The 22980-nt window shown below is 39.2% G+C and overlaps 2 protein-coding genes across 12 annotated transcripts in view; both read left to right on the top strand.

The window, feature by feature from the left end:
* The window catches only part of LOC106092065 (formin-binding protein 1-like), a 365714-nt gene that overhangs the window by 310841 nt on the left and 31893 nt on the right, over nt 1-22980 (top strand). For all 11 annotated transcript variants that reach the window (XM_059370763.1, XM_059370759.1, XM_059370762.1 and 8 more), the window contains exon 4: nt 17322-17372. In XM_059370763.1, the coding sequence (XP_059226746.1) occupies nt 17322-17372 (51 nt within the window). The remainder of the gene's footprint in view (nt 1-17321; nt 17373-22980) is intronic.
* LOC106092058 (serine protease 1-like) lies at nt 13174-14122 on the top strand. Its single transcript, XM_013258811.2, has 2 exons — nt 13174-13474; nt 13545-14122. Exons 1-2 carry the CDS (start codon nt 13212-13214, stop codon nt 14104-14106), a joined length of 825 nt encoding a protein of 274 aa, XP_013114265.1. The 5' UTR covers nt 13174-13211; the 3' UTR covers nt 14107-14122.

Below are 22980 nucleotides of genomic sequence, written 5' to 3'. Positions count from 1 at the left end.
AGTTGGTTTACGTCTGGTATTGTGTCCCCACCTATGTGCCGGTGTCTGTTAGCCGCGAAAGCCGTGCAATGACATAGGAAACGCTCCTGTAGAACCAGTGGACTATCCTCGGATTCAGGCCCCATTTCGTACCTACGACCTGTCTACATAGTGCCCAACATCTATGAGCCTTCTTCGTACGCTCCTGAATGTGACCCTTCCAATTCAGTTTCCTGTCAAAGATCACACCTAAGTATTTGACCTTGTCATATATCGAAATCGTTCTATTCAGGAAATGCGGTGCGTCAAATTGGCCAACGTTCATCATCCTAGTGAACAGGCAAATTTCAGTCTTCTCTGAGTTAATATTGAGATCCCTAGGTCTAGCCCAGTCGGGTACCATCTGCAAGGCCGTTTCAGCCCTTCTGCATAGCTGATGCGGATCCTTACCTCTTAAAAGTATTATAACAGTCAGCATCCGTAATTGATTATTTATGGTGGTCACCCATAGGAGTGGCGATAAGATGCCCCCCTGTGGCGTGCCCTATGCCACTTTCTCCCTTATATTTATGCCATGGGACACATAATTTATCCAACTGTTCCTTAGCTTATGGTTAATCCAGTCTCTAAGGACCGAGTCCACCCGGTACTGGTTTAAGGATTGGATCAGTGTGTCGGTCCGCACATTGTTAAAAACCCCCTAGATGTCAATGCATACCGCCAGTGTGTACGTCTTGGCATCGAAGGATTCTTCTATTTTATGCACAGCCTCGTGCAGGGCAGTCTCCACCGACCTTCCCTTGACATAGGCATGCTGTTTGTATTTGTGTAATTCGTTCGATGTACTACTCTTTAGTCCAGATAGTCTGCCTCCTTCTGTAGTAACGCCGGAAATATTCCATCATCTCCGGGTAACTTACATGGTTGGAAGCTCCTAAAAGCTTTCTCTATCAAAAATTCTGTAATGTTAAGCCTTTGATCAACGTCATTATTCCTTAATTCCGGTGTCTACGTGAGTCCCCCGCTTTTTTACGACGTGCTCTGTTTTTAAAGTCTGCGGACCTCTTTCCCAATATTGCGAATCTCTCCGGGCATCCAGGGTTTTTCTTGGGCTGATTTCCTTTCACGAAGAGGACAATTATTTTCGAAAGACCCAACCATTGCAGTCATAATCCTGTTGACACTGTCATCAATGTCTTCCATGCTTGGACAATCTAAATTATCTGAGTAGTCTTCCGAATTTTGTTCAATTGGTTTTCAACTTATTCCGGAAGTTTATCGGATTCGACACTGGCCGTGCTATTCGAAACATAATGTAGCGATGATCAGGGAAAGAGTGTTCCATGAAGACCCTCGAATCCTGAACCTCATCGATTAGATTAGGAATAAATATTTTTGACGGTCAAAAGTTCATGCAATATTGAATGCATGCTGGTCCCACTAATGCCTAAGGTTGTCTCAATCCCACGATAGGTCACATGACCATCTTGCAATATCAGTTGACGCACAGCATCAATGGTTTTTGGAACAACAACTGATTTTGGACGACCTACACGAAATTCGTCTTGGAGTGAACTACGACCTCGGCTGAATTCACCATACCATCGATAAACACTGGTCCTTGATGGAGCTTCATCGCCAAAAACTGAATTAAGTTCATCGATGCACTCTTGTTAAGTTAATCCACGTCGAAAGTTGTAAAAAATAATTGCACGAAACTGTTGACGATTTAATTCCATTTTTCGGGCGAGATGAATCTGCTGTAAACATCAGAAATAACGCTCGTATGTCAAAACGTTGTGAGTACGTATACCTCAAAAATGTCAAACTTTACGATAGAGCTGCCAGTTGGCAGATGGCAACACAAGGGTTGTCAAATCTCGAAATATAATAGGCAACCCTCGTATTAAGAGGAACGATTCGTGTGCAAAGCCTGGTTTAACTATGCCATTAGGAAGTGTATAATTTTGATATCGATAGGGCTATCGATATTTTGCCAGCTCCAGCATATAGAGTAACTATTTTTCAAATGTTCTCTAATTAATAATTCTTTAACGATTTTAAATGGCAGTTGCATTTTTCGCCCTTCTCAAAATGTTGGATAGGAAGTTCAAATTCCTGCCCAGCAAACACCCCGGTTTTTTGCGCTTTCAGTAATGGAAACAGGCATTGCAAAGGAAACGTCCAACGTCATCCGAATCCCTAGCTACATTTTAAAGATACTAATCTAAACAAGTGTTTTCCAATTCAATTGTGTTTCTCTACGCCCTAGATTTGAATTTTACACATTTAGTTTCCCTTTCCATGATTTTCCACACCAGCATTTAATTAGTGCCAATGTTCTCACAATATGTTTGTGGCTCATGAAAATTCCATCACACCACAGTAGCGCCTCTTTGTAGGAATTCAAACACCACTACCACAACGAGACAATAACAAATTGTAATAGCTGACCAAGGCCTGTGACCACTCCTATTCTTAGCAGAATATGAACAACATCTAGCATCGTTAATGAAACAAGACATACCAAACAGAAAACACTCCCAAAATCCTGACAACAATACTAAAGGCCCCATTTGGACTGGACACTGCTCTCTCTCTCTCTCTCTCGCTCTTTTACTCTCTTTCCGTCCGTCCTCGTGACCTCAATACAAGTGTTAAATGAATTGTGAATAATTTGACAACGTTCCCGTTTTCAGGCGTGGGAATTCGATACCTATCTGTGTAACCCCTTCAACTACAATCCAGTAAGAGACCACTAAAAGTCTTTATAAATGAGGCGCCGCCAACATGTGTGCATTATACTATGGCACACATTTAACCCCAGAAGGCGAATAGTTCTCCCCCCCCCAACACTTGTTGCCACTTTGGTTGGGGAATATCAGTGTGGGCTACACGTTCACCTTGGGCTTGTCGTTTATTACGCTTGTTTTGTCTGAGACTATTTAGGGGAGATTAATTTTCGCACCCAATAAAAAAGCGACTACCCATGGCAGCTTATATTACACTCAGATAATGGTCAACCATCCTCGAACATTGTGTTGAAAATAATTACAGAAAGAAAGTAAAACTTTTGCAGTTTCGAGCATTTATTAGGTCTGATGAATCTTCTCTAGTGTTTCGTATTATCCTAGAATTTTATCTGAACCGATTTTTTTCAAAAAGCCATAGTGTTCGTCCTTGGAATAAAAAAAATTAATTACAATCTTTTTGGCTGAGTGTGCAACATGTTCCTTGATCGCAACAACACATGAATGGATAAACAAATTTATTAAACACTGTACCACAGCTTTGAGGCAGGGTATAACGAACTTACTGACTTGCTTACTTAGGTAGCCATTATATTGGGTTGCCCAAAAAGTAATTGCGGATTTTTTAAAAGAAAGTAAATGCATTTTTAATAAAGCTTAGAATGAACTTTAATCAAATATACTTTTTTCACACTATTTTTCTAAAACAAGCTAAAAGTAACAGCTGATAACTGACAGAAGAAAGAATGCAATTACAGAAACACAAGCTGTAAAAAAAATTTTTCATCGCCGATTATATGAAAAATCCGCAATTACTTTTTGGGCAACCCAATAGAACATTTGTTCCATTTGCCGCACGTAGAATAGATTATCAAGCACCTCGATCTTCTGCCCTCTTCTCCAATCTCTGACACCAGTTTCTCGAGGTTTTGCTTCACTTAGTCTTGATTTTCTCCCTTTGCTGCGTATTCCGTTATGGCCGCCTTCAAAAGACTTCTTAGCCGGAGTTTCTTCATCCATTCTGACAACATAATCTAGCCAATGTAAATGTTGTATTTTGATACGTTTAACTAACGTCTTAATTCCCCGGGGTTTCTCCACTGAGGCGGCAGCGCTTGGCCGATGAAGGACCACATCGGGTTAATCTGGCACAAAGAACCGGGGACGAAATAGTCTTTAGTTAAATTTGCTTAAGCAACATATTTGAAATTTTGTTAAGATTGAATTATAAAAATTATTGAATCCATAAATTGAAAATTACAAAATTTTCAATCACGATTGTGATTGGAAAAAATTTTCAGATTCATTAAAAAAATTAATTGATTCAGTTAACTTTTTCAATAAGAATGGCAAAAATTTCTGTAATTGAAAAAAAAAAATCATATTCAATTAAAAAAATTGTGAATCAATGATTTTTTAATTGAAAAAAAATTGTTTTCATTTAAATTTTTTAGCGATTATTTTTCCTGTGTAAGTGACGCATTCTTGGCTTTAGTAGCTTTTTGACAATCAAGTACGAATGTTGCTATTCTTTCCATGAAGTGGGAAATGGTTTGTCATTGCGCCGCTACACTGTCGGAACAAGGAGTGCTATTTTCAACCATTTGGGTCAGCCGAGTGGAGTAAGCCATTACCACCTGATGTGTTTACAACTTTCCGATGCCAACTTCCGCGCAGTTTCAGATCATACATTTCTCGCTGGGCTTAGACGGGTTCGAATCTTCGCTGCTACAAGGTAATGATCCGAATCGATGTTCGCTCCTCATATCGATCATATGTAGAGATGGGTTTCTACCGGGTAAATACCCAACGCTTGGGTATTTGTTGGGTAAATACCCAATAAACTCACTGTTTCAAATTTCATCAAAATTTAATGAAAAATGCTCCTTTTATGAGATCAATACTCTATATTGGGAGATCGGTCTATATGACAGCTATATCCAAATATGGTTCGATCTGGACCACATTTGACAGGAATGGTTACAGTGTGCCAAATTTCATCGAAATCGGATGAAAAATGACCAATTTATTGCCTCAAGACTTTAAGTCTGGAGATCGATCTATATAGCGGCTATATATAACTAAAATCCGATTTTATGAGATCAGAATACGAAATCATCAAACATTGTTTGGAAAATAGTTTTATACCCAATATATCTGCAAATTTATAAATACCCAGTTTTTGGGTATAAATGGGTCAATACCCAGGTATTTACCCAATTTACCGGGTAAATACCTTTTGGGTATTTACCCATCGCCCATCTCTAATCATATGTCTATCACGCTGGTTGAATGCGTTCCATCTATCACAACATGATCTATTTGGTTTCTCGTGTTTTGATCGGCGGACACCCATGTGGCCGTGTGAATCCTTTGTTGTTGGAATCTGGTGCTATCTTTTCTTCTCGTCCTTGTGTTTTGTTCAGGCATGGGTACAAATAAGGGTGATGGTGAAGAATTTGGCCTTTTAAACAGGAGACAAGGTGTTTGAGTCTCCGACTAATCACAAATCCAAAGCCCAATTAATGCCTCGTATCATGGCAGCTATAAAACAGGACGTAACTTTTCGGTGTCGTTGTGATGCCTTTCCCAAACCATCGTACCTCCTGTATGGAGGTAAAATCGGCCCTGCACCTTTATACCCACCACCTTAGGATTGACATCAAAATATCAATTTCCGACCCTACAAAGTATATATATTTCGGATGTCCCTGTGTCTGTTTGTTGTAATCACTCTAAAGCCTTCAAAAATTGAGATATTAAGCTGAAATTTGGAAAAGATGCGCCTTTTGATGCACGCTGGTTATGATCTGGAACGGGCCAAATCGAACCATATTTGGGTATAGCTGCTATATAGACCGATCTGCCAATTAAGGGACTGTAACCCATAAAAGCTTTATTTATTACCCGATTTCGCTTAAATTTGAAACAATGAGTTGTTTTAAGCCTTTCGACATCCGACCTAAATATAGTTCAGATCGGACTATATTTAGATATAGCTGTCATAGATTAAGGGTATAATGCGCATAAAAGCTTTAATTATTACCCGGTTTCACAGAAATGTGCGTCCGTGAGTTGTTATAAGCCTCCCGACTTCCGATTCAAATATGGTTCATATCGGACTATATTTAGATAAAGCTGCCATATAGACTGATCTGCCTCTTTAGGGTTTGAAGCCCATAAATGCCGCAATTATTATTCGATTTCGCAGAAATTTGGGATAGTGCGTAATGTTAGGTCTTTCGACATTCTTATTTAATTTTTCTCAGATCGGTTCAGATCTGCCATACAGACCGATCTCTCGAATTAAGGTGTTGTGCCCATAAAATGCGCATTTATTGCCCGATTTCGCTGAAATTTGGGTCGGTGACTTATTTTGACTGGTGACTAGTTTTTCGACATCCGTCTAGATCGGTCTTTTTGTTGATATAGCTGCCAAAAAGGCCAATAGTTTGTTCTACAAAATTGAGCAGTGACTTGTATTTATTAGAACACACAATGTTCGTGCCGGACCATATTTCAATATAGCTTCTATGGGTGCAAAATATATGAATCTTTCACCGGATTATGACGGAAGGTGATTTACATATATACCCAAGGTGATGGGTATCCAAAGTTCGGCCCGGCTGAACTTAATGCCTTTTGGAAAAGTTTTCAAAAACCAAATTGCGATATTATACGAAACTAAAATCGCATAAGCGAAAAAGTGATTTCTATGGGAGATTATCTGGAATTGGAAAAAGTTGCATCAGTAAAGCTAACAAACAAATATTTTAACATTTCTCTCCAATCATTGTCTCTTTTACTGAAAATTACGGATAAGTGAAACCTATTTGAGGCATTTTTGGCGTTGAAAGTAAATTCGTGCTATTAAGTACATCATTAACGTTGGGCTCTGCAATAGGCGAAAAATAAAGTGTAATGTGTTTTCCAGTTGGTTTAAGTTGCACATTGCACAAAAAAAACATTTGAATTTTTGCTTGGTGTAAAATTTCTAGCATTTAAATCAAGCAAACCTCCTCTAGCTTTTATAATCAGCCTGTTGACAAAACAAAAATGATTTTTAACGTAGACATATATAAAGTGGATAGACCAGTTTCTAGGTAGACCATATAGATTGTTTGGAAGATACATCTTTTTTTTAATAAAAAATCCTAATAGCTTCTCAACACATTCATATATCTGAATGCCCCAGATTTGGAAAACTTACTTATTTGAAAGGTCAATAAAAACAATTGTACTTCAGTCGTCGAAATCACGATAGCAGTCGAACGCATAAAGCTAGCCTCCTGAAGTTTTACACAGATACATACTATTGGTATAGCTCGTTGAGGATTGTAATTGGACAATATCGGTTCAGATTTGGATATAACTCCCTTATAAACCGATCTCTCGATTTGACTTCTTGAGCCCCTGGAAGCCGCAACTTTTGTTCGATTTGGCTAAGATTTCGCACATGGTGTCCTGTTATGACTCTTAATAACTGTACGTTCCAAATTAGTCTATAACCTGGTATAGCTCCCATATAAACGGATCTGCCGATTTGACTTCTTAAACCCTTACAAGCCGCAATTTTTGTCCGATTTGGCTGAAACTCACGCTCAACTCACCGCTTGGTAGTTTTTCAAATAAGTAAGCTTCTTTGGCTCACCCTGTATGCTATTTTTATACCCACCACCCGAAGGATGGTGATATATTCATTTTGTCATTCCGTTTAAAACACATTGAAATATGCATTTGCGAACCTATAATGTACATAAATTTTAGATCGTCGTAAAAATCTAAGACGCTTTAGACATGTGCGTCCGTCCATCTGTCTGTTGAAATCACGCTACATTCTTTAAAAGCAGAGAAATTGAGCTGGAACTTCTTGTTATTGTTCATAGGCAGGTTAAGTTCGCAGATGGGCTATATCGGTCTATATCTTGATATAGCCCCAATATAGACCGAACTGCCGATTTAAGGTCGAAGGCCCATTAAAGCTACATTTATTAACCGATTTCGTTGAAATTTGGAACAGTGAGTTGTCTTAGGCCTCTCGACATCCTTGTTCAATGCGGTCGAGATCGGCCCCGATTTAGATATAGCTGCCATATAGTCTGATCTCTCGATTGGGTCGATTTCGCAGAAATTTTGGACAGTAAGTAATGTTATGGGGTTTAGACCGCGCGTTATGCATTGGGTATATACTGCGGTTGTCAGACCTGTAATGCTATATAGTGTTGTGGTCTGGTGGATGGCGCTTCAAAAGTCCACCTACTGTTCAATACTCAACTGGATCCAAAGAATGGCTTGTTTGCCGCACTGAGCCGCACTGAGGACGACACCATCTGATGCACTGAATTTAATGCTACATCTAATGCCTCTAGACATTGTGGCTAGACAAATTGCTGCGACCACTGCCGTGAGGCTAAAGTAGCTTTCTCTTTGGTCATGTGGCGGCTACGGACACTGTGTGATTCTTGATACATGTCCGATGTTCCAGGCAGTGTGCATTACACCCTACATAAGCCGCTTTTTGATAAAAATTACTGTACCACTATTTCTGATAGAACCGATTGGAACTACGATATGGCTGGTAATAGAAGTTACATAGACTTCTATATGGGTGGTTCCAAACTAGAACTGGTCATATCGAAAAGGTTACCCGACCACTGCAGTGTGTATCAAGTGGAAATCCATGCAATTAAGGAAGTGGTGAAATGGCTACGATATATAATGTAATAACGACGACCTCTTCAGACTTTTCTGAACATAAAAACCGCCCTCGACTGTTGCAAATATCTCAACGAGATGACTAAACAGTTCAAAATTCACTTGTTCTGGGTGCCGGGCCACAGAGATATCCCAGGGAGTTGTAAAGCGGACGAGCTTGCGAGATTAGGAATTACCTTACACATTAGAGGGAAAGTGGAATCTGTGGGTATGCCTCTAGCGACATGTAAACTAAGTTTTCAGAACCAGGCCCGAAGGACAAAGAATGATAGATGGTCCCAAGGAGGCGACTGTGAGCATTCCAAAACTATGTGGCCTAATCTAGACTTGAAGAGGTCCATCGCTTTGCTGTCACTGACTAGAACAGATGTTTCAGTCATTGCGTCCGTCATGACATGTCCCTTTCTAATCGGAAAACAAGCTGACAGACTGAAGGTTGCCAGCAATGACTTTTGCAGAAGCCGTGAGGACATCGAAGAAGAAGAGACTATAGAACACCTGCGTGTGTGTCCCGCACTGGCAATAAGAAGGAGTTCCACTTTAGGTTCTCATCTCTTTGAGAACCTATCTAATTTAGCGGATATGAACATTCGCAAGTTGTTGGGCTTTTTAAAGCGATCTGGATGGTTCAACGGTAGGAACTAGAAGACATCTTCCTTCTTCTGTTCCTGTGGTATCACAATGGACAAAAACGTCTAAGTGAGTCTGATGGCAGACTGCCACTTAAACCTTACCTAAACTAAGTTATGCTAGGCCTCTCGACATCCTTATTTCATTTGGCCCAGATCGGATCAGATTTGGATATAGCTGTCATATAGACCAATCTCTCGATTTAAAGTCTTGGGTCCACAATAGACGTATTTTTAACAAAAAAAAAAACAAATTTTGCTCATGAACATTCCACTAAGGAACAGGGGCAAACTTCTCACATATCAATAGAACCTCACAAATGTTGGCAGCATTAGGAGAGGAAAACCATCGCTAAAAAAATTTTTTCTGATGGTCTCGTCAGGATTCGAACCCAGGCGTACAGCGTCGTAGGCGGACATGCTAACCTCTGCACTACGGTGACCTCCGCATTTACTGTCCGATTTCGCAGAAATTCTGTAAAGCGGATTATGTTAGGCTCCTCAATATTTCAGTTCAATACGGCCCAGATCGGTCCAGATTGGGATTTGAGGTTTTAGACCCATAAAAGGGGAATTTATTAACCGATTTTGCTGAAATTAGGCACAATGAGTTGCGTTAGGCCCCTCGACATTCTTACCGAGTATGGTTAAGATGGGGCTATATTTGAGACAATAAAAGAACGTTTATTACTCGATTTCGCTGAACAGTGGGCTATGGGCACAGTGGGCTGTGTTAGGCTACTGGACATTTGTGTTCAATATGGTTCAGATCGGTCTATATTTGGATATAACTGTCATAAACATATACCGATTTAAGTTCTTAGGCTCATAAAAGGTGCATTTTTTAATCGATGAATGTGGTACAATGAATTGTGAATATAGTGATCAGACTATATTTAGATATAGCTGCTATGGGTTCATAAATGATGGATTTTTCACTGTATTATGACGAAAGGTTTTTAATATGTATATATATCCGAGGTGGTGGGTATCCAAAATTCGACCCGGACGAATTTAATGCCTTTTTACACCTCGAAATATGCGTCTAACCCAAAAGTATATAAATTCTTGATCAAAGACGCTTGAAATTTTGCACAAATACTTCTTATTAGTGTAGGTTAGTTGGGATTTATAAATAAACCAAATCGGTCCATGTTTTGATATAGCTGCCATATAAACCGTTTTGACTCATTGAGTTTATAGAGGGCGCAATTCTTATCCGATTTAGCAGACATTTTGCACGTACTGTTTTAATATCACTTCCAACAATTGTATGTTGAAATCAGTCCAAATACGTATGGTTGAAATCAGTCCATAACCTGATATAGCTCCCATACAAACCGATCTCCCGATTTTACTTCTTGAGCCTCTAGAGAGCGCCATTCTTATTCAATTTTACTGAAATTTTTTACTGGGACGTTTTTTATGACTTTCAACATGCGTGTCAAATATGACCTGCAACGGTCCAAAACCTGATATGTCTCCCATATAAATCGATTATATATCTTGAGCCCTTATAGGGCGTAATTCCTATCCCATTTGGTTGACATTTTGCACAGTGGTTGTTTCTATGACCTCTAACATACACTCAACCAAATTTGCTATTCAAAACACAAAACTGTTTGCTAAAACAGCAGTTTTTGTCTGCTGAAAATGGGAAAGCAGACTTTACTGCTGTTTCAGCAAACATACGGCTGATGTATAGACATTTTGTTGGAAGAAATGATTTCTATTTGTGGTATATTACTGTAAAGAAGCTACCTGATCCATCTATTAGTATACATTTCGAAATGTGGCTGAGCTAGCTCGCTTATTTGGTAGTGCTCTTCTAATGTGAACATGGCTGGCATGGCCCTTTGTATCTCAATTTAAAGAAAAAAAGTTTTGGAAAGTTTACATTCGGTGGTGATTATTAACAACCACTGAGACACACATTTACATATGTGTTTTATTTTTTCTTCTAACGTCCTCTCCATAATTAAGTAGCAGTCATTTTCAGCAAACAACCGACTTTTCAGCAGCAAGCCTGCTGCTCTGAGATTCAGTGAGATTATGAGTGTACATGCCAAATATGGTCTGATTCAGTTCATTAACTGATTTAGCTCCAATAGCAAAGCAATTCTTATCCATTTTCCTTCGGTTGCCTATAAGGTGATACCGGGCAAAGAACTTGACTAATGGGATCCAGGGTGGAGGGTATGTAAGATTCGGCTCGGCCGAACTTAGCACGCTTTTACAAACAAAGATCATACAGTGCGATGACATAACTACATGTTGTCTAAGCAATACCTTTTGGGCTGTTATCGCATAGACCATCCAAATCATAATCTTGTAGATAGATATCAACCGCCCAGAAGTCTTAAGGAAGAGAGAACCTCTAGATCATGCGGCATATCAAGCAGGTCTAGACAACATTCATGCAGACACGGTAGCAGATGTGGTAAATGCGGCTACCGGGTGAATGTAGTTCTTGGAGAACGACCGCCTCCCATTGCACCTGAAGAAATTGACCTCCCGCGGCAAACCAGAGTGGTTCTGGCTCAATTACTTTCCAGCAGATGCAGCCGCCTCAACTCCCACAGAGCAAGGATTGATGCCGACGTGCAAGATGTATGTCCCGATTGTAACCAGGGACCGCACGATACACATCACCTGTTTAACTGCCCAGCCAGACCCACTCGACTCAGACCCAGATCCCTGTGGACGAACCCTTATCTTAGCCGCAGAGTTCCTGGGTCTTGACACTCAACAGAATCAAGCAGACGAAAGATAGAACATAATAAACTGCTACAACAATAACCACGCCTTTACTTGTTTTTTTTTTTTTTTTTTTTTTGTAAAGCCGCACAGGACAATGTTGAGTCATTTTAATGGAGGCAAAATCATTACAACATAATTATGTGTGACAAGTTTTAGTTTTCCAAACATATTTGGAATAGTTTCAGATCTAAAACTGTCTGGTAACTATTGTACTTTGTGTATTGGAAGCCCTAAAAGTCTGTTAAGGCAGAACTACATTCATTTCTATATCGTTTTGCAGCTTTTATTTGAAGCCATTAAAGTTTAATCGGCCCTGAACAGGGGGGTTTCGGGGGATTCGAACATTTTTGATCTGCTCCAACTTCGGCCAATAGAATTTTTTTATAAGAGAAAAAAAAATAATTTTTAGAAACAAAAATAATTTTTTTTTGAAAATATATATAATTTTAATACCCACCATCATGTGAAAGGGATAACAGTCATGTTGTAATTCCGTTTGCAACACATCGAAATATTCATATCCGACCGACACGAACAATGTCCGTGTGTCTGTCCGTACGTCCGTCCGTCTGTGTGTCCGTCGGTTGAAATCAAAGCTGAAGCTTGGCGGGCGATAGATGGACAGACAGACGGGCATTGTTAAATCGTCTTAGAATTGTACGACGATGAACAATATATGTAAAGTACTTTGTAGGGTGGGAAAATCATATTTCGATATGTTGCAAATGGAATGAAAAAATGAATATACCCCTTATCCTATGGTATACCCACGTCAAACATATTTTAATGGTTTTTAATGGTTCAATAAATATATGTCCCGGAGCTAGAGTTCGAAAAAATATTGACTTCGGAGTTGGCCCTGTACAGAACTACCTACACTCACTTCTGGCGTTCACAACTACTAACGCAGGACTATGGTGATTTGAAAATGAAACAAAATCAAAACCGCCTGCCAAATTGTATTCCAAAGTACTTGATATTGCATTCCTAATCTGGAAATGTTAGCAAAATAGTTCTAATCAAACAAGTGTACTTCAAAATTTGTTTGAGGAATGGATGGTGTGCCAAATATCAGCTATCTTTGTCAATTTTTCCAATGATCAAACCAGATAGGTGCTGGCACGGTTTAGAACTTATTTTCGTATTATCGTAGCGTTATGACCAAAATTAGCACTGCTGCTATTATCACAGCTAGTTGAACTTCAGTACCTATTTGAGATATAGCCCTGTGTTGGGGAAACTTGTCTAATCGATTAGCACAAGAAGCATAATGTCAATTGCAAGTACTTCAATGCATTTGAAGACTAGGGATAAGCTGAACCTATAAAAACGTTGGCCGCAGTAGAATTTGTATCAGTTGTACTCCAACCGTGACAACATGAAATTCTTAATCGTTTTCGCCTTGGCTTTGGCCACCGCTTCGGCCTTTGATTTGAGGTCCAACCACCTTGAATCACGCTCCGTTGTTATGCCCGTCGTTGAGAGCGAGGGTCGCATTACCAATGGTCAAACTGCCTCTGTCGGCCAATTCCCCTACCAGGTTGGTCTCTCCTTGAAAGTTAGCTCCACTTCCTCAGCCTGGTGTGGCGGTTCTTTGATTGGAAATTCATGGGTCTTGACTGCTGCTCACTGTACCGAAGGGTAAGTTGGACATATTTTCGCGTTTTTCTCTTTTAAGGATATAATGCGAACTGTGTTGTTTTCATTTCAGTATCCTTTCCGTCACTGTCTATTTGGGCGCTACTGTCCGCACTTCCGCTGAAGTCACCCGCACTGTCGACAAGGCCAACGTCATTATTCACTCCGGTTGGAATCGTAGCAACTTGAAAAACGATATTTCCTTGATCAAGATTCCTGCTGTCACCTACACTTCCAGAATCAACAAAGTCGTATTGCCCGCTATTTCCAGCTCTTACTCCACCTATGCCGGCGAAACTGGTATCGCCTCCGGTTGGGGCCGCATCTCTGATTCTGCCACTGGTGTAACCACCAACTTGCAATATGCCCGCATGCCCATTATCACCAACACCGTCTGCGCTTCCACCTATGGCTCAACTATTACTTCAACCAACATTTGTGTCTCGACCAGCGGTGGTATCTCCACCTGTAATGGTGACTCTGGCGGCCCATTGGTTTTGGCTTCCAACAACAAACAAGTTGGTTTGACTTCCTTCGGATCCTCTGCTGGTTGCGCTAAGGGTTATCCTGCTGCTTTCACTCGTGTCACCAGCTATTTGGAATGGATTAAGTCTAACACTGGCATCTCCTACTAAACAATATTTTCTCCTTCCATTATCATGAAATGGTATTTTTGAAGTTTTAAATAAAAGTAATTTTTTCCGTATATAACTTTTTATGTTTCTTTACTTCAGCGTCTCAGGATGACCGATACTGAATATATTAAATTAGGGTTTTGCAAAGGGAAATCCCGGGAATTCTCGCTTTTTTAAAGATGAAAAAATTTTTTTCCCGTGTATACGGGAATAAACAATGTTGACTTTCTGACATAGATTTTAAAATGCTAAAAGAAATCAAAAAAGTCAAAGGGCATTAAGCTCGGCCGGGCCGAACTTTGGACACCCACCACCACCACGGATATATACATATATGAACCACCTTTCGTCATATTCCAGTTGGGCAGTTACTATTAAAAAAGTACTACTAAACTACAAAATTTCCCATGAACATTCCCTTAAGAAACAGGGGCAAGCTTCTCACATATCAATGAGTGCAGTCCGATTAATGTTTAAGCTCAATGATAAGCGGCCTCGTTTTTTAGCGACACCACTTGGCAGAGAGGTTTTATAACATGGCAGGATAACTCACTCAATGTAGCCAGCATTAGTGAGGGGGTAACCACCGCTGAACATTTTTCTAATATTCGCACCGGGATTTGAACCCAGGCGCTCGACGTCATAGGCGACGTCAGATATGCGCCACGGTGGCCACCATGACTTGAGTCCTTTATGGTGTAAATGGCGCATACACTCATTAAGTCGATTTTTGAAATTCGTATCCACTCTTTGCAGTATATTTATCGGTATGTTGGCAATGGCGTCGCGAATGTTGTTCTTGAGGTGTGCTATGGTCCGTGGTCGATCGGTATAAACATATGTTTTGTTTGTTGACATACCCGGAAATTTGAAAGTGTGCCTCGTCACTGGAAAAAACTACCTCATCTTCAGGCAGGTTGTCAATCAGCACTTCACATGCATATTGACAGGCAACAAAATCGCGTTCAATTAATCCTTGTACAACATCCAATTTAAAGCGATGACGTTTAAAGTCTTGATGGTGAAATGGCCGAACAGTGGTGTCAGAAATACCCATAGCAGCGGGGGGAGAACGAACTGACGCCAGGGAGAACGTACTGACTGCCTTATACTTTCGATATTTTCCGGAGATCTGATGGTCTGTTGAAGTCGATTTCTGGGTTTAGTGGCACTTCTTGAGCTTCTAGACGGCGCAATTCCTATCCGATTTGGCCGAAATTTTACATGAAGTGTTTTATTGTATTTCGACTTTCAACAACTGTGTCAAGTATGGTCTAAATCAGTCCAAATCCTGATATAGCCGCCATATAAACCGATCTCCCGATTAGACCTCTAGGGCTTCTATAGGGCGCATATAAACCGATCTCCCGATTAGACCTCTTGGGCTTCTATAGGGCGCAATTCTTATCCAATATGGTTAAAATTTTACATATATCGTTCTGGTATAACTTCCAACTGTTGTAAAGTGATATAGCTCCCATATAAGGAGGGCGCAATTATTACTCGATTTGCCTGAAATTTTGGAAGTGGTGTTTTGCTATGACTGATTGATGTTTTTCTTACTTCATATTTACCCAAAACTCTTGCAAACATTTTTTGTTGCCTCCAACAATGTTTATAGCTTCTACAGCTAAATTACAAAAAGATTGCTATTTTGAAACCCATTTTGCCTGAAATGGGTATTTTAGGTATTTTTGTCAACAAATTTGGGCAGTATTTATTTTTGTTTGACACTTTTATCTGCAAGAAAAAATCGTTATATCTTTATTCGTTTTTTTCTTAGAATTCAATTTGATTGTTCGTTTAAAAAAACAAAAAGAATCGTGCTTCGTGCGCACAAATTTTCAAAGTGGATTTATTTAAAAATCCCACCACATGTTACTTTAGTTTTTTGTGTTTTCTCGTCTATGAACATTGAAAATTCAGAATCTCAAATAGTTTTCTGGGTGTAAGACCTTTATTTGAAGTTGGTTCAGGCGCACCGTATTCCATAAAAACCGATTTTTCGACTTGACTTCTTGCGGTCCATGTGTCTTATGTGCTGCACATGTTGTTAGTTTTTGTACCCACCACCATAGGATGGGGGTATACTAATCTAGTCATTCCGTTTGTAACACCTGATCGTCTCAACATTCTGAGTCGAACTGTGTCGAAATCGCGATAGCGGTCGAACGCGTAAAGCTAGCCGCTTGCAATTTTCCACAGATATTTCTTCTTGGTGAAAGTCGTTGGGGATTGCAAATGGGCCATATCGGCTCAGGTTTGGATATAGCTCCCATATAAACCGATCTTCCGTTTTGACTTCTTAAGCCCCTGGAAGTCGCAATTTTCATCCGATTTGCCTGAAATTTTATATTATGCGTCTACTATGCGTCCAGATAAAGCTGCCGTATTTTAGCAGAATCCATGGTGGTGGGTTCCCAAGATTCGGCCCGGCCGAACTTAGCACGCTTTTACTTGTTTATTTTCAATATATCAGCTATGTTTGGTCTAAATCGGACCACAATTAAAACATTTTTGGACTTAATATTTTTTTCAATCAAATCTGAAATGGGGTTTATTTCAAAATGATAATGGAATGTTTGTGGAAAATTTTGCAACATTTTTCTGCAAAAAATCCATCAGACCAAAGGATATAGAAAACAATGTTGCAAGTTCAAAAGAGATATGTAAGCATGTACAACATTTACACTTCAAAAAAAAAAAAAAATTGCAACATATCTGACGCCCTTTTCATATATTATTGAACAAATTTTCTTTTTATATTTCAAGAGTATGGTTAAATGGGCAACAATAATTGCCCATCAAAATTGTAGGTTTTCACTGAGTTTCTATTATCTGTCCAGTTAACTGGATGAAGCACTTTGTTGCATCTTCATTTCTTCATACGTATATGCCTTGAGAATTAAGTTTGGCATGCAAAGTGGAAATCGTGCTGTGTGCGGTTGGTAATTTTTACAAATTGCAACTGCCTTTGTTTTTCTTATATATATTTTGGTATTCGGTATGGAAAGTCTTTTGGGGATTATTTTGCAGCAATCAATTCACTTATAGCGTGTCTATGCTCTTAAACTTTTGTTGAAAAGAAATTCACTGCAAGTCGGTTGCAGATTCTCCGAATAACCCAATTAATTAATTCATTCACAAATCGTTCATAAAAAGCTTGTTATTAATGTTTATAATTTCTCTTTTTTTATTCTTTTTGTGTTTTGCAGGCGCTTAGTGAAAAATTATCAGCCTAAGAAAAAAGAAGAGGAGGATAACGAGTAAGTATTATTTGTAAATTCATTTATCATACACCTACGAATTAACACACATGGGGGCTATATTAGAATGGGTCATGTTTATATAAACTTTTTGTTATACCAACACCGATTACTGGTTGCAGCAAAATTGGCAGTCAATTATCTGTCTCACTTATTCGACTACATTTACTGATGTTTACTATTGGTCAACAGTACCTACCCAGTCGTCTAGCCAGTAACCAGTTGGCACCATCATCTGGTTCAGTAGCTATCTTTTAAAGCCAATTTTGCCTCCGCAGTTCCATTTTGCGCAAAATTCTAAGAAATGTAGGTAATGTTGCATTTGGACCTTAAATGCTATTTAGCGAGCTAATAACAGGTACTGCTGATAGTGGTCGATTTAAAAAAAATGATCGTGATTCTTGCGTACGAGAAAGAATTTGCACCATCAAAAATTCACATGCCACAGATAGATTCGCAAAGCCAGGTTCGAGTCCACCATAGGATGGGTATATACTAATTTCGTCATTCTGTCTTTGTAACCCCTCGAAATATTCGTCTAAGTCCCCATAAAGTATATATATTCTTGATCGTCGCGACATTTTATGTCGATCTAGCCATGTCCGTCCGTCTGTCCGTCCGTCCGTCCGTCTGTCTGTCGGAATTTTGCACAAATAGGTGGGTTGGGATTGTAAATGGGCCATATCGGTCCATGTTTTGATATAGCTGGCGTACAAACCGATCTTGGGTCTTGACCTCTTGAGCTTCTAGAGGACATGATTTTTATCCGATTAAGCTGACATTTTGCACATATCAACCAAAATTAGCACAGTTGTTGCGGTTCATTACCTGGTATAGCTGTCATATAAACCGATCTGGGGTCTTGACTTTTAGAGCCTCTAGAGGGCGCAATTCTTATCCGAAATTTTGAACTACGTGTTTTGTTACGACTTCTAACAACTGTGCTAAGTATGGTTGGAATCGGTCCAAAACCTGATAGAACTGCCCTGTAAACTGATCTATCTTGAATTCTTAAGCCACTAGAGGGCGCAATTCTTATCCGATTTAGTTGAAATTTTCCATGGTTAGCAAATATGGTTCAAATCGGTTTATAACCTGATATTACTGTTATATAAACAGATCTGGGATTTTGACTTCTTCAGCCTTTAGAGGGCGCAATTATTTTCCGATTTCGCTGAAATACAACGGCTTCTCCCATGACCTACAACATACATGTCAAATATGGTCTGAATCGGTTACAGCCTGATACACCTCCCCTAAAGGAGCTCCTATTCTATCCTATTTGATTTGGCTGAAATTTTACACAATGACTTCTTCTATGGTCTCTTACATTCAATTCAACTATGGTCCGAATCGGACCATCATTTGATATAGCTCCAATAGCATAGCAATTATTTTCTTTCATCCTTTGTTTGTCTAAAAAGAGATACCGGGAAAAGAACTCGACAAATAAGATCCATGGTGGAGGCTATATAAGATTCGGCCCCGCCGAACTTAGCACGCTTTTACTTGTTTTTTCTTCAAACTAATTTTAAAATTTGGCGCAATTTTTTATGTATTTCTCATTAAAAAATGTGCTTAAATGTTATTTCTACATTTTTTTTTTTTTAATTTAATTTAATTGAGAAACTTGTTGCTGTGCAGCAATGCTTATTGCGTTATCCCATCATTAACAAAATGATGTCGGTAGGCTAGAGAATGTGTGGAAGACTACGAAACATAAGAGTTCAAATCTCCTCGCCGACCACTGACAAAACTTACAAAATTGTTTAAATAGAAAGAGTGACAGAGAAAAAACCAATAGCATGAAGAAAAATATTTTTTCAAACATTGACAAATGTCAAAAGCAATCGCTTGCGGAACTAGTTTGTTGGAACTAGCAGAAATACTAGTTCCAAGGTCAACTGGTTACTCCAATGACAAGCTCATATTAAATTCACCAGTTGTTTACACTGTAAGTAAATAAAAGTGGAACCAGTGAATAAACAGGGTTTGAACTAGTGGCCTGGACCTGCAGGGTTGCAAATGGCAAATTTGGCCTTGAACACTCCATTAAGGAACAGGGGCAAACTTCTCACAAATTAATGAGTGCTGCCCGATTCAAGTTTAAGCTCAATGATAAGGAGCCTCCTTGTTATAGCCGAGTCCGAACGGCACGCCGCAGTGCGACATCTCCAGGGTTACCATAAAAAATATTAAGAAGTTTGCACAAAAAGAATATTCGCACAATCTAGGGAATTCTCTAAAAGCGATACTTTAAAAATTTGGGGGCAATTTTTAAAAAAATATTAACACAAATGGAAGTATATTAAAAAAAATCACACAAAACGTCGTACAGTGGAATAAACCGAAAAAAAACTAGTAAAAAGAAAGCTCACGCACGTTTCGTGTTTTGTTTCACTGTCAAACATCTTCAGTTTGGTCTATAATTGAACGATGAATCGTCTTACAAACGAACAATGCTTGCAAATGATTGAATTTTATTATCAAAATGGGTGCTCTGTTAAGAAAGTTCATCGCGCGCTTCTTCTATTTTATTGTCAGTTTAATCGACCCACTGAAGCGGCTATTAGGGCTTTTGTGACTAAATTTCGAACCAAATTTACATTATTGGACATTAAACCACCAACACCACCAACGTAGAGTGCGAACCGAAGAAAATATCGCAGCAGTATGGGCCAGTGTTAATGATGACCATCAATTGTAGATTCGTCGCCGTTCTCAGCAATTGGGCCTCCATTACTCAACAACGTGGAAAAATTTACGGAAAGATTAAGGTGTGAAGCCTTTCAAAATACAGCTGGTGCAAGAATTGAAGACGAACGACCTAGCGCAATGCAGAATTTTTGGTAAATGGGCTCTTGGAAAGTTGGCCTAAGATCCATTTTTTTTTTATCCAAAAATTGTGTTCAGCGACAAAGCTCATTTTTGGCTCAATGGGTATGTAAATAAGTAGAATTGTCGATTTTGGAGTGAAGATCAGCCAGAAGCATTGCAAGAGCTACCAATGCATCCAGAAAAGTCACCGTACTTCTTAAAAGATGTTGCGAATCGTAACGTAACTGTGAATGGTGAACGCTATTGTGAAATTATATCGACCTTTTGTTTTACCCAAAGAGCAAGAGCTTGACTTGCATGATATGTGGTTTCAACAAGACAATGCGACATGCCACACAGCACGTGTAACAATGGACTTATTGAGAGGCGAGTTTGGTGAACATTTTATTTCACGTTCGAAAGCGTTCAATTGGCCGCCTAGATTGTGCGATTTCAAGCTCATGTCTATACAGACAAGCCCGCTTCAATAGACGCATTGGAGGACAACATTGAAGCATTTATTCGTGAGATACCGACCGAAATGTTGGAAAGAGTATGCCAAAATTGAACTAAGCGGGTTGACCACTAGAGGCGCAGTCACGGTCGGCATTTGCATGAAATATCGATTCAAATAAAGATTTCATGCATTTTTTAAATTGTATGGTTTTTTTTAACTTTCCTATAGCTCTCAAAAAATCACCCTTTATATGTCATTAAAGAACGGATGTATATAACTAAGCCAAAAATTCAAAAACAAAAAGTTGAATATCTCCGAAAGCAGTGGAAATATTGTATACATCATGTAGTGTACAATATCTCCACTGGATTTTTGAGCACTATCCAGCATAAAAAGAATTTTGAAACCGGGACCACAATGAAGATTTGTTAGTCCGTAAAATTTTTTAAAATGCCGAAGTGAACAACTTTAGCGGCCTGCCATGAGGCGCCCGGGCCACCTAGGGTCTTGAAAGAGTTATCTCTATCCCTCCTCAAATGGCGAATTTAACTATTATTTTTTTCGTCCTACTGTGCATCACTTACCGCTGAATAGATCGTACGTTGTGTTTGGCTTTAGTAGCACAATGCTAACAGAACCAACTTATACATGATAGTGCTAGTATTTTTGAGTCAAGTTTTGCGACATGTGGTCGAGTCCATTTTTCACGAAGCCATTAAGTTAATGAGAATTCCAAAACTTATTTATAATTCTTTTAACATCATTCGGACTAGCCCTGAAACGTTTAGCCAACATTCTGTTCGACCGGCCGAATCTTATAAACCCTCCACCATGGATTGCATTTGTCGAGTTCTTTTCCCGGTATCTCTTTTTAGGCCAACAAAGGCTAAAAGAAAGTAATTGCTATGCTATTGGAGCTATATCAAGTTATGGTCTGACCTGACCATATTTGACACGTATAAAATTTCAGCCAAATCGGATAAAAATTTCAGCCAAAATCGGAAAAAATATCAAAACATAGACCGATATGGCCCATTTATTATCTCAACCGACCTGTGCAAAATTTCAAGTGGCTAGCTTTACTCCTTCAAAAGTAAGCGTGCTTTCGACCGACAGACGGAGGGACATGGCTAGATCGACTTAAATTGCCATGACGATCAAGAGTATATATTATACTTGATGGGGTCTTAGACGAATATTTCGAGAAGTTACAAACAGAATGACGAAATCAGTATACCCCATCCTATGATGGAGGGCATAATAATGAAGTCAAATTTTTTAGACAGTACATCGTTTGTACCAATATGCAGTTCTTTTCGTTTTAAAACACTTAATGGTCTTCTTCGATCATCATGTAATGGTAATCTTTCGATGTGTTGGACATCAAATGACAAAATTAAAAATTGTTGTCCAGAGCTATAGGAAAAATTTAAATGTTGTAGCAGCTAAGTGTCTTATTTTTCCTTTAAACTTTTTCATTAAAATTTTAAATACTGTGTACAAAAAAAAACATTGGCAAGTATTCAGTGATTGAAGCATTCTTTATATCGTACATAATGACGAACGATAAAAGGGATTTTACTTTGGCAAACAAATCTCAAGAAATCCCTGTTTTTAGAAGCCGTCTAACAAGATTTCCAAAAATAAAATACTTATATTAGCCAAAATGCAATGGACAATACATAGTACAATGGAAGACTTATTAATATATTGTAATTACCATCGAAATATTCCTTACCGACTAGAAATGTGCGAGTGAGTGATATTTCACATATTAATGTTGACCACTTGGAGGCCACCGTAGCGCAGAGGTTAGCATGTCCTCTTATGACGTTGAACGTCTGGTTTTGAATCCTGGGGAGAACATCATACAAATTTTCAGCAGTGGTTTTCCACTCCTAATGCTGGCGACATTTGTGATGTACTGTACCATTTGGTGTGGCAGCCGTGTGAAAACTTCTCCACAAAGAGGTGTCGCACTGTGGCACGCCGTTGGGACTCGGATATACAAAGGATGCCCTTTATCATTGAGCTTATACTTGACTAGACTAGACTAGAGACTAGACTTAGACATTTCAGTTTTCCGAAATGGAATCTGTGGTTCCTGCTCTTACAAACATTTCTGTTCTACCCAGGTCAATATCTGTCGCCCAGAGCCCAGAACGGGCGAATTTTGAACTTTTCAGCCATCTCGTTGAGACATCGGCTACAGACCAGGTTAGAATTTCATTGCTTACTCAGTTCAGCTGGGAAAAACAACAGACCAGAACACCATATAGCATTCTAAACCCCACTTTTGTCAATGATCATCTGGTGTGGGAGACACAAGTTGCA

This window comes from Stomoxys calcitrans, chromosome 1 (assembly GCF_963082655.1).
Source record: "Stomoxys calcitrans chromosome 1, idStoCalc2.1, whole genome shotgun sequence".
In the NCBI taxonomy this organism is placed as follows: Eukaryota; Metazoa; Arthropoda; class Insecta; order Diptera; family Muscidae; genus Stomoxys; species Stomoxys calcitrans.
Note: the sequence above shows the minus strand (reverse complement) of the source record. Positions and strands in the feature narration are given on the sequence as shown.